The sequence below is a fragment of the Rhinopithecus roxellana genome, chromosome 9 (assembly GCF_007565055.1).
Source record: "Rhinopithecus roxellana isolate Shanxi Qingling chromosome 9, ASM756505v1, whole genome shotgun sequence".
Taxonomy (NCBI): domain Eukaryota; kingdom Metazoa; phylum Chordata; class Mammalia; order Primates; family Cercopithecidae; genus Rhinopithecus; species Rhinopithecus roxellana.
The window spans coordinates 35,216,368-35,229,444 of record NC_044557.1 but is presented as its reverse complement, the minus strand read 5'-3'; the positions used below and the strand labels follow the sequence as shown (position 1 = coordinate 35,229,444).

The following is a 13,077-nucleotide window of genomic DNA, read 5'->3' as shown; positions in this document are numbered from 1 at the left end:
CACTGCTCAGTGAAATAAAACAGGACACAAACAAATGGAAGAACATACCATGCTCATGGATAGGAAGAATCAATATTGTGAAAATGGCTATAGTGCCCAAGGTAATTTATAGATTCAATGCCATCCCTATCAAGCTACCAATGACTTTCTTCACAGAACTGGAAAAAACTGCTTTAAAGGTTTTTTTCTTTTTTCTTTTTTTTTTTTTAAGAAAGAGAAGCCATATGTGTGTGCAGGAGAATGGGGCCAACAACCAGCACCAGAGATGTGAGTGAGGCCTCTTTAGACATTCCAGTCCTAGCAGAGCTCCAGATTGACAGGCTCACATCAGTGACCCTAGTCAATATTGTGTGGAGTTTATATGAGTGACTTTATCTAATACCATATAAAGCAGAAGAACTACCTGGCTGAGATGTGCCCAAATTCCTAATGCACAGAACTCTAAGCAATAAATTAATATTGTTTTAAGCAATTGCATTTTGGAGTGGTTTGTTACATAGTAGTAGATAATGAATATAGTAAGTGATAGCAAGGATTTCTTAAAGATTTTTCTATAATTAATTCCAAGGTACTTTCTTCATTGACATACCATTGATATTTCTGCTATCTATTTATTTACTAATGATTCTGTGTCTCTTATTCCTACTAAGCTAACCAGTTGAACAGAACTGAGATGGTTGGTTTATGTGAATAGTGGGTTGAGAATGGTTTTATTGGAATATTGACTCAAACTAAATGATAAGTCCTGTTTGGACCTCAAAGGAACATTGTTCTTGATGATGTTATACATCCTTAAATTAATTCCACTCCTCATTGTGGTCAAACTGTGAGTGGGGCAGTCTGGTAGAAGAAAATTACTTTTAAGGAGTCCCTTGCACATAAACGTTCTATGGACTAATCACATCATTTCCTTCTCATTTCTGTATATGGAATTGTATTCTGATGCCAGATTTTAGGCACTAAAATGCAAAGAGTCTCTAGTGGGATTTGTTTTTTAAGGAATTAATGAAATGTCAGGTTGATTAGACTGAGCAAACCATTGGCTGCGGGTGTTTCCATGCTTCTTTCTCTGGAACTTTAGTAGAAGAATGCATTAGCAGAAGAGCCTGAGGCAGCTAAGTGAAAAGGGACTACTTCTGGTGGATGGTGATACTATTTCATTGAATAGTGTGGATTGTATCGCAAGTTAGAAATGATAGTCACTAACTGCTTCTAAATACAAAACGTCTAGATACCAAGAGAAAAAAGATGTAACCTGCCATCAGGTATAACTAGTGGTACCATAATTGCTGCTATTTCTGTTGGATGTTCTCTGTGTGCTTACCTGAGGCATTTTCTATTAGGTAGGTGTGGAGAAAAAAATGCCAAGAAAGAAGAGTTCTGATTAGATAATGACACAAAAGTGACACTTACAGAGAGTAGTATTTGGACAGCACTGTGGATGACCTCCAGGTACTGGAAGTCAACGATGCAGCCTGTGACAGAGACGTACGTGTAATCATCCATCATACCATGGGCTGAGGGAGGCAGCACTCTTCTGACACAACCAGGCCCATGTTCTCTCCACCATGACCGATGTACAGAGATATTGAATGTCATTAGATCGGTGTCCTAGGTGGGTAGGAGACAAAAGAGCAAAATGAGAAAATTGTATTAGATCACGTCTTTGACTTTGACCTTAGGAAGAATTCAGGGTGGATGAAATTGGTACAATGATTTCAATTTCAAGTGAAAAGTAACAAAAGACAAAGCCTCCAGTGGCTGCATGTATTATATGCCTAAATTATTGGGTTATAATTATTAAATGTGGAGATATAATCCTTTGATTAATATTAACATTTTAAAGGTAACACATTTAAAAAATCCAGAGATGAGATCTTCCATACACTTTTATTTAAAAATAATTTCTACCTTGAAACTTTTTGGCTGCATTTTCTTGTTGTTGCATCATGAACATCACTATCATGGGATAAATATTGTTGAATGCTTTATGGCATGGTAGATGTTGTTCTAAGTGAATTTCACATATTATATTCTTGAATGTTCGTGTGGGTACTTTAGTGATCAACCTAATTTATAGCAGGCTGAATAATTGTCTCCACCAATGACACTTAGCTTCTAATCCCTGGAACCTGTGAATTTTACCTTATATGGCAATAAAGCACTGTGCAGATGTGATTAAATTAAGGATCATGAGACGGGGAGGTGATCATGGATTATCTGAGTGGACCCTAAATGCAATCGTGTGTATTCTTATAAGAGGGAGGCAGAGAGAGATTAGACATAAGGAAGAAGAGGCAAAGGCATTGTGACCATGGAAGCAGAGACTGGGATGTGGCAGCCAGCAAGGATTTCTGCCAGCCACCAAAAGTGGGAAGAGGCCAGGAAGAATTCTCCTCTAAAGCTTCAGAGAGAGCGTGGCCCTGCCAAGACCTTGAATTTGGCTCAGTGAAACTGATTTCAGACTTCTGGCCCTCAGAACAGTGACAGAATAAATTTCTGAGGTTAAAGCCATCAATTTTGCGGTGATTTGTTAAAGCAGTTATGAGAAGCTAGTATCGGTGAGGAAAGTAAGTCACAGCAAGGTAACTGAATTTGCCCATGGTAGCACAGCTAGTTAGTGGTGGAGCTGGGACATAATACTGTGCAGTGTTTACTTTTAGCTATCACGTGGCACTCTCTCACATTACTTGCTGTCTTCCACCTCCAAAGCCCTGATCATTCCTTATACCCTGAAGAGAGCCAGGTCCTTCCTCCTCAATTGTTTCAAGAAAATAGCACCATAGTCAATCACAAGAACAAAGAAGACAAACCTTAACTTTTATGTATTAAAATACACTTTCAGAGCTCTTACTGGAAAAAATAGCCTGGTTTTTGATCCTTAAGAGATGCCCTTTAGTATTTCTGGGGTATTAACCTATGAAGGGCTAAGATCATAATGTTGTGGTCATAAACAATAGATTGAAAAGAACAGATTAGGGACCACGACCTTGACTTCCAAATAATCCAAAGACTGCAACCACCCATGTAGATCAGGAAGAAGAAGGAGTGGTGATGGAGAGAGGCCAAAGCAGTCCCCGGGGCCAGGACACTGCTCTGTAGGGTAGCTGGGAATGCAGGAGCAGAGTCAGCTTTTGCTTATTTCCCTGCCTCCACTCCCTCCAGGAGTGAACTCTGTCTGAGTGCCAGGGGGCCATGTTGGAGCAGGCTCCATATGTGACCTTTGCTGAGAGGTGCAGAGGCTGCCCGCAGGCTATGCAACACAGCTGAGGCACGTCTGTGCATTCCAAGGTTCCTTTGAGGACAGTCTCCACTTCAGTTGCCAAGGACACACCTAAATGCCTGATGTTGAAGTTGGAACTCTGTAAACTTAGAGGAAGCTAGTGGGAATGGAAAGCCTTGAACTTACCCATGGGTGGCACTGAAAGTAACCAGGGTGGAGCTCTCTGAAAAGGACAGTAGGGAAACCCTCTTTTTACACTGCTGTATATGGTAAGTGAATCACAAGGGTGGTAACATTCCCAGTGCATATAGGTAGGCAGGGTTACTATGCAGTTTTAGATTTTCCTCAATTCAAAGAATTCAAAGTGCCATTATAAGTATGCCTCATATTATATCAACAATAAAACATGTTACACCTTTTTCCTTTTGACTGTCGGTTTGCTATTCAGTTACCTTCACAGTTACAGCACTTTATTGATAATAAAACATTTAGGTCATTTTTTTGGTTGTTGGTTTGCTACCTGTATCATTTGCAGTTACTCTCTGAAGGGAAAATATTATAGAAAAATAATTGCTTCAGCTACCAAATTCAGTTTAACGCAAGGCAATTTACCTGCACAAAAACATCAGAGATGCACACTGATTGCTCCCTTTTCTGGTCATCAGATTTAATTTCTTACAGTTAAATGTGCTTACTACAGAAGAACTATGTATTATTTCTCATCTGAATAAAATTTACTAGGTTCAGGATGAACTAGCACGATCTCAAAATTCATAACGATTTCTATTCCTTAATCATTCTTACCCAGTGACCTATCCTATTGCAGACTGCAAGTTCATTTCAGTATGACTTTACCTAAAATTTATATTATACAAATAAAACAAGAGTCAATTTATGAACTAATCGTATATATTTGTTACACTCATAAAACCTTTCAGCATAGGTATCACTAAATTTGTTGGAACTATAACATATTTATAAACGGTACTATTCCTTGCAATGACTGTATTAAAATTTGAATGAGAATATAAATAACATTAAATTGTACTTAAACTTCAAACTTCTTACATTTTTTGTTTGAGAGCTCTGAAAATGACACCCCCAAATATGGTGACTTGGCATGCTGAGTACTTTGAACATGAAGGACGCTGGAAAATCTTCAGGAGTCTCTTTCTGACCTTCTTCTGCCCTTCTTTCTCCTGCTTTCTTTTCTCCCGAAGGCAGGCCATAGAAACTAGAATTCCTCTTCCCTAAGAGAGGTCATAGAACCAGAACCTTTCTCCCCGACAGCCAGCCATAAAACCTAGAAATATTACTCTACTACTTGCCTTTCTGTGTAAGAGCTAGCAATGAAGAAATTCTCTGACCTACCTTGTCTAAAGGCAGACATAAGACTGTTACTCCAGAAAGGTGTTACCCTATACCCAGGAAGAAGAAATGTCACACAGAGAAGCCAAGAAGAATCTAAGCAGACAGGCCTTGTTGTGTTTCCCCATTCAGTCTCTTGCCATTAGGTCATACTTTTTTGGTTCAATCATATTTATTTTTTATTTTTTGAGATAATTTCATTCTGTTGCCCATGCTTGAGTTCAGGGGTCAGAACATAGCTCATTCCGTCCTTGAACTCCTGGACTCAAGCCGATTCTCCTGCCTCCCACTCCTGCATAGCTAGGACCATCGCTAGGACCATAAGCCACCATGCCTGAGTCTGATTTTCCTTCTACATGGCTGTGCATTCCACATCAAATCAAAACATAAAAATAGACAGTTTTCCCTGAATCTTTAAGTCTTCATTTCTGAAGTCTCCCATGTCACATAAAACTTTGATTGAATAAATCTATAATGCTTTTCTCTTGTTAACCTCTCTTTTGTTTTAGGAGTGTGGACTGTGACCCTTTCGATGGGGAAGAAAAGTTATCACACCTTTTCCACACCTATATTGTAAAATTTTATCTAAAGTTTTTGTCTGATTTCTATCTATTTCAGTACTGGATCATAAACATTTTTTTTTAACTTACCACATGACAACTCAGTTTTCTATACAAGGCATATCAAAGGAAATACAACACAGAAAATAACATTTTATAAAGAAAAAGAAACACAAATCACTTTATTGTTGAAGCTTTTAGTTACCACATCAAAGTGTGTAGTTTTGAAATACATGGGTGATATAGTCTGACTGTGTCCCCCACCCAAATCTCATCTTGAATTATAGTTCTCATAATCCCACATGTGGTGGAAGGGACCTCTTGGAGGTAATTGAGTCATAGGGGTGGTTTTCCCCATGCCATTGTAGTGATAGTGAGTAAGTTTTCACGAGATCTAATGGTCTTAGAAGGGGCTTTCCCCTTCGCTTGGTTCTCATTCTTCTCTCTCAAGGATGAACTTGCTTCCGCTTCCACCATGTTTGTAAGTTTCCTGAGGCCTCCCCAGCCATGCTGAACTATGGGTCAATTAAACTTCTTTCCTTTATAAGTTATCCAGTCTCTGGGATGTCTTTATTAGCAGTGTGAGAACAGACTAATACAATGGGTTAACGCTAAACCATAAATCAACAAAGTAATCCTAAAAATAATGTTAGTAGTTCAAATGCTGTTTCTCTTTTACTTCTTGGAAACAGACTATTGTATGATGATCTAAGCACCATCACCGTTGAGAAGGTTGACAACTGATACAACTGGTGTGTTTGCTTTTGTCTTTAGAGTTAAAAAGATATAAACAATGGCATTTGTATTTATGCAAGCATATGTGGAGGGTAGCAGATATGCCACCCCCAAATGTGCCACTTTGGCATAAGAATTGTTTGAGCTGAAGGCAACTGAGAAGAAGCAGATATACACAGATCTCTCTGTCTTTTTCCTATTTGCCTAAAAGCAAGACACAAATTTACAATGATGTCCCTCCTTCCTTCTCTACCAGTAAAAACTAAAGTTAACTACCTGAGATGACTTTAGACCTTTGTCATCCTAGAGAGGGCATCAGAGAAATCTACATAATGAACTTTACTAATTAGTTTTTATCTATCATAAGTTTCCTGTAACTGGCCTGCACCACACTCTTCCTTCTTTGTTTTCAGTTGAAGATGTTATATAAGCCTGAATTCTAAGCCACCTATTTAAGAATTGGCATTTTAATCCTGGGTATTTCATATATATATATATATATATATATATATATATATATATATATATGATATACATGTTAATAAAATTATGCTTGTTTGTTTCTTGTTAATCTATCTTTTGTTAAAAAGAGTCCCAGCTAAGAACTCAGAAGGGTAGAGAAAAAATTATTTTTCCTGCCTTACATACATGACTATCAAGGAATAGTTTGTAGAACAAGGAAGAAGAAGGCAAAGAGAAAACAGAGAAACCAGAAAATAAAACCAAGTAGGAGGGTTGAGGAGGTGTGAGGACAGCCTGGAGACAAGACAGCATGTTAAGGTTGTAGGGAAGGCACAATTTTAGCTTTACCCTCTTAGAGTTTTTAGATGGGCCTGAGAATTAAATTTACACAGACAAATTAACAGGAGAGAAAAGCATACAAATTTAATATCAGTTTGCATGACGTGGAGTCATCATAGGAAATAAAAACACAAAGCTGCAATTAGAGTTGAAAACTTATATACTTATTTGGAAAAAGAGTAGTAAATTGTGAAAATGTAACAAAGCAAGGGGGCTTGGGCCTAGGTAGTTGATTATGGAGAAGTGGCTAGGAAGATAAGGGTTAGTTTAATACAGGTTGTCGGTGAAGATTTCTCTCAGCCTTGACTCTTCAACTCTGGTATAAGAGTCTTCCTTCTTCCAGTGCAGGGAGAAGACATTCCACATGGGAATTTTATCTCCTGCTTTTAGGAAGGTCAGAGTGTGCCTGCCCTCCTTTCTTCCTTCCTTCCTTCCTTCCTTCCTTCCTTCCTTCCTTCCTTCCTTCCTTCCTTCCTTCCTTCCTTCCTTCCTCTTCTCTTCTCCTACCCTTCCTTCCTTCCTTTCTTCCTTCTTTCCTTCTTTCCTTTTTCTTTTTCTTTTTCTCTCTTTCTTTCTTTCTTTCTTTCTTTCTTTCTTTCTTTCTTTCTTCTTTCTTTCTTTGTCTTTTTCTTTCTTTCTCTTCTCTCTCTCTTTCCTCCCTCCCTCCCTCCTTCTTCTCTCTTCTCTTCTTTCTTCTTTCTTTCTTTCTCTTTTCTTTCTCTTCTTTCGTTCTTTCTTTTTCTTCTTTCTTTCTTTTCTTTCTTTCTTTCTTTCTTTCTTTCTCTTCTTTCTTTCTTTCTTCTTTCTTTCTTTCTTTCTTTCTTTCTTCTTTCCCTCTTTCTCTCTTCTCCTTCTCCTTCCTTCCTTCTTCCTTCCTTCCTCCTTCTTCCTTTCCTTCCTTCCTTCCTTCTCTCCCTCTCTTTCTTCTCTCTCAGTCATTCTTTTTTTGGTCTTTCTCCCTCTCCCCTGTCCCACTTCCTCTTTAACTCAAATCAATCAATATGTCAGAATGGCATATATTGAGTGCTGTGTTCAGAACTTCAAGGACAATATTTTTTTTGTTTTTGTTTTTGTTTTCATAAACTTTAGGAGTCAAAATAGTAAGAACATTAGATGGTGGCTTTAAGGGTGGACAAGGAGAAAAAGAAAAAGCACATCATAACCATGTGTGAGGTATACCTTATATATGCACAGAGTTATGACTTCAAAGAAATGTATTCCATAGTACCTACCTTTTCCCTAATATCTATTTAAGTAAACATTAAATGTTTGAGCTCTTTCATTTCATTAGTGTCAATTCCAAACTTGCTCTCATATTCTCCAAAGATTTCAATTAAAAAAGATACCCAGAATTATTTGAAATATTGTTCATTAACTATGTATGTGCATATGCCTGCCCACATTCATTCATGGTAAGTGTAGCTGTGGCCGGGCGCGGTGGCTCACGCCTGTAATCCCAGCACTTCGGGAGGCCGAGGCGGGCGGATCACGAGGGCAGGAGATCGAGACCATCCTGGCTAACAGGGTGAAACTCCATCTCTACTAAAAATACAAAAAATTAGCTGGGCGTGGCAGCATGCACCTGTAGTCCAAACTACTGGGGAGGTTGAGGCAAGAGAATGGCATAAAGCTGGGAGGCAGAGCTTGCAGTGAGCCGGGATCATGCCACTGCACTCCAGCCTGAGCGACAGATCGAGACTCAGTCTCAAAGACAACAACAAAAACAAAAAAAGTGTACTTGCTGTTTCAGAATCAGCTCATGTTCTAAAAACAAACAAACAAACAAACAAACAAAAAAATCAATATTCACTTCTTTATAGTATACCACCATACAATTTTCTCATTAGTCAAGGAGCTAGTCTCTTTCTTATTACTCCTTGCTCTTTTAATAATCTCCTTTTTTGGGTATGTGTTTAATTTAAATGTAATCCTTTCTATTTCTAGAAATGGACTCCTAACTTCTAACAATATTCATTTTCTTTGCCTTTCTCCTTAGTTGCAGCTCAAAAAGTTATTGCATTCATTTTTATATAGCTATCTACCTTCTTCGTCTTTTCACTTTTGTTTCCATCACAAGCCAGCCCATCTGTAAGTGAAAACGTGACCTTAAAGGGAAGCCCATATAAACTTAAGAAACCAGATTTTGTTCAATTTTACAGAGTGTGCTTTGATCTTATATTTATATAGTAGAATTCATGCCAATTGAGACTTCTTTTGAAATACTTCTTCATCTCAGAATATAAATTAGAATAGTTACAGCAAATGTCTTATTTTTCTAATTATTTTCTTTTTGCTGAAACACTAAATATTTCATAGAGCATTATGGATCTATACAATAAAGGGCAAATACAGTGATTGATAGGTTTAAGTGTTTGGAGTTTGTAATACAAAGGTTTAGAATCAGTTCAAATATATAAAAAATATATGATATTTTTCTACATTAAAAACAGCGCTTACAGGTAGGCTTAAAAGGTATTTACCCTTTCATTAGGAGTGTCTGCCATGTCCTGTTGCTTTCTAAAAAAATTTATCCTGCGATTTATGAGCAAGTCATAATCATTTGGACTTTTGCCATTGATGTTGGCTATAAAGAGCAGCCTACAGATAGAGGAGTGGCCACTGATCATTTTGATCTCCTCTTTCGTATCTTTACAACTAGGTATTGCTAGAATTTTTAATTCTTTACCATTAATTATAGACTAGAATCAGAGCTAAAGGTAATCGATCATTTTATTTTTATTTTGGGCTTACTTTCCTCGGATAGGACCACTTCAGGGAGCAATGAAGCCTTATTTATCCATTTAACAGGTTGAGGGGTCTTTAAAAAGTTCACGGAAAATGCTATTTAAAAAAAAAAAAAAAAAAAGCCTATACATGGATTCGATTTTTTTTGTACCAAAATAAACTCATACTAACTTGTTATAATATGTCTGAAACAGGATCTAGTTTGAAGCAATGAGAATGTTATGGCATCAGTTTGAAAAGAGCCCCTATCAGAGCAACATAAATTCTGGTAAAATAAACACAAGAACAAACAACAAATTTGTGGTGAAGCTTGGATGGAAGAATACTGAAATCATTAATGCTATACAAAAAGTTTATGAGGACAATGCTCCAAAGAAATCAGCAGTTTACCAATGGAGAATTCATTTTTTAAAAGTTTGTACATATATGTATATATTTTTTAATTATACTTTAAGTTCTGGGATACATGTGCAGAATGTGCAAGTTTGTTCCATAGGTATACAAGTGCCATGGTGGTTTGCTGCACCCATCAACCCGTCATCTACATTAAGTATTTCTCTTAATGCTATCCCTCCCCTAACCCCCACCCCCCAACAGACCCTGGTGTGTGATGTCCCCCTCCTTGTGCCCATATGTTCTCATTGTTCAACTGCACTTATGAGTGAGAACATGCGGTGTTTGGTTTTCTGTTCCTGTGTCAGTTTGCTGAGAATGATGGTTTCCAGCTTCATCCACGTCCCTGCAAAGGACATAAACTCATCCTTTTTTATGGCTGCATAGTATTCTGTGGTGTATATGTGCCACATTTTCTTTATCCAGTTTATCACTGATGGGCATTTCAAAAGCCAAAACTGACAAATGGGATCTAATTAAACTAAAGAGCTTCTGCACAGCAAAAGAAACTAAACTATCATCAGAGTGAACAGGCAACCTACAGAATGGGAGAAAATTTTTGCAATCTATCAATCTGACAAAGGGCAAATATCCAGAACTGACAAGGAACTTAAACAAATTTACAAGAAAATAACAAACAACTCCATCAGAAAGTGCGCAAAGGAGATGATATGAACAGACACTATTCAAAAGAGGACTTTTTTTTTTTGGAGATAGATTGTCTCATTCTGTCGCCCCAGTGTGGAGGACAGTGGCATGAACCTATGCTTTCTAGGTTCAAGCAATTCTCCTGCCTCTGCCTCCCAAGTAGCTGGGATTACAGGCACATGCCACCTTGCCCAGCTAATTTTTGTATTTTAGTAGAGATAGGGTTTCATCCTGTTGGGCAGCCTGGTCTTGAACTCCTGACCTCAGGTGATCCACCCTCCTAGGCCTCCCAAAGTTCTGGGATTGCAGGTGTGAGCCACTGTGCCTGGCCAAAAGAAGACATGTATGTGGTCAACAAACATATGAAAATAAGCTCATCATCACTGATCATTAGAGAAATGCAAATGCAAACCACAATGAGATACCATCTCACACCAGTTAGAATGATGATCATTAAAAAGGAAACAATGGATGCTAGGAGAGGATGTGGAGAAATAGGAATACTTTTACACCGTTGGTGGGAATGTAAATTAGTTCAACTACTGTGGAAGACAGTGTGGCCATTCCTCAAGGATCCAGAACCAGAAATACCATTTGACCCAGAAATACTATTACTGGTTATATACCTAAAGGATTACAAACCACTCTACTATAAAGACACATGCACGCATATGTTTATTGCAGCACTATTCACCATAGCAAAGACTTGGAATCAACCCAAATGCCCATCAATGATAACTCATTTTAAGAAGAGACAAGACAATGTTGATGATGAAGTTCATACCAGCAGATCATTCACATCAATTTGTAAGAAAAAAAATTATCTTGTTTGTGCCCTAATTGAAGAGGGTTGATGATTAACAGCACATACAATAGCCAACACCATAGATATCTCAATTGGTTCTGCTTACACAATTCTGACTGAAAAATTAAAGTTGAGCATATTTTCCATTTGATGGGTGCCAAAACCATTGCACTCAGATCAGCTGCAGACAAGAGCAAGGCTTTTATTGGAAATTTTAAACAGGTGTGGTCAAGATCCTGAAGCATTTCCTTGAAGAATTGTCACAGGAGATAAAATATGGCTTTACCAGTGTAATTCTAAAGACAAAGCACAATCAAAGCAATGACTAACAAGAGGTAGAAGTGGTCCAGTGAAAGCCAAAGTGGACCAGTCAAGAGTAAAGGTCATGGCAACAGTTTTCCAGGGTGCTCAAGGCATTTTGCTTGTTGACTTTCTGGAGAGCCAAAGAACAATAGTATCTGCTTATTATAAAAGTAATATGAGAAAGTTAGTCAAAGCTTTAACAGAGAAATATCCAGGAAAGCTTCACCAGAGTCCTTCTCCACCATGACAACGCTTTTGCTGATTCCTCTCATCAAACAAGGGCAATTTTGAGAGGTTGGCAGGAAAAAATGGCAGATAGCAGGCAAAACTAACTTGCAGCTCCCACTCCTGACATTGCTAACTCCTGACTTTTTTTCAAAACATTTTCTTTTCCATGACTGTATTCTCTCTTGTTTTTTTTTTTTTTATTATTCCCCTTGGAGTATTCAAATTGAGCTAAGATTTCAGGTAAAGGTAAAATTCCCTGAGAAGAAATTTACCATAAGAAAGGGAATTCTGAATGAGTTCAAGCATTGTCCCTGACTTATGGGGCTGGGAGAGGGGGAGAAATTCAAACATTCCTTTCTAAAGTAATTTATCTTAAAACTAGATCCCTCCGGTTTTCCAAAGATTAAGACTAAATAGTTATAATAATCTCCCATAGTAAAAATTTGCCAAACACAAAAGGAAAAAAATTATATGAAAAAGAGTCAACAGGAAATATGTAAACACAATTTAAGAATCAGCAACTGTAGATTTTAGAATTATTACATAAAAAGTTTATTTGTTTATTTGTTTGTTTTTTGAGATAGGGACTCCCTCTGTCACTCAGGTTGGAGTGCAGAGGCTCAGTCTCGGCTCACTGCAACCTTCACCTCCTGGGCTCAGGTGATCTTCCCACCTCAGCCTACCAAGTAGCTGACACTACAGGTGTGCACCACCACACTTGGCTAATTTTTTAAGGCTTTTGTAGAGACGAAGTCTCACTATATCGCCCAGGTTGGTCTTGAACGCCCGGACTCAAGCAGCCCTTTTGCACTGGCTTCCCAAAGTGATGGGATTGCAGGTATGAACCACTATACCCAGCCCATAAAATGTTCATAAAAATAAAAACTGGGATGAAAAATCACTAAAGGAAAGAGAATATTAAAATAAACAGGTATGTTTAACTTCTAGAGATTAAATACATAATTGAAGCAAGAAATCAATAGATAGGTTAAAAAGATTAGAGAGATTGAAGAGAGAGTCAATGATTTGGAAGATATATTTGAAGAGATTACCCATAATTCAACACAAAGAGACACATATATAGAAAATATGAAAGGCCAATAGGCATTGAGAATAGAACGAGAAGGTTTGATATACATCTGATCAGAATTTGGAGGTGAGAATAAGAGAATGAGTAGGAGGCAATATTAGAAGACAGTTCTTGAAGAATTTTCAAACTTAATGAATGGTAGATATTTTCACATCCAGAGCATTACAGTAAAATAATA

General features: G+C 37.7%; 1 protein-coding gene across 2 annotated transcripts in view; it reads right to left on the bottom strand.

The window, feature by feature from the left end:
- NKAIN3 (sodium/potassium transporting ATPase interacting 3) overlaps positions 1–13,077 on the bottom strand; it is a 751,074-nt gene that overhangs the window by 253,616 nt on the left and 484,381 nt on the right. For both annotated transcript variants that reach the window (XM_010360367.1, XM_010360366.2), the window contains exon 4: positions 1,414–1,611. In XM_010360367.1, coding sequence (XP_010358669.1) covers positions 1,414–1,611 — 198 coding nt within the window. The remainder of the gene's footprint in view (positions 1–1,413; positions 1,612–13,077) is intronic.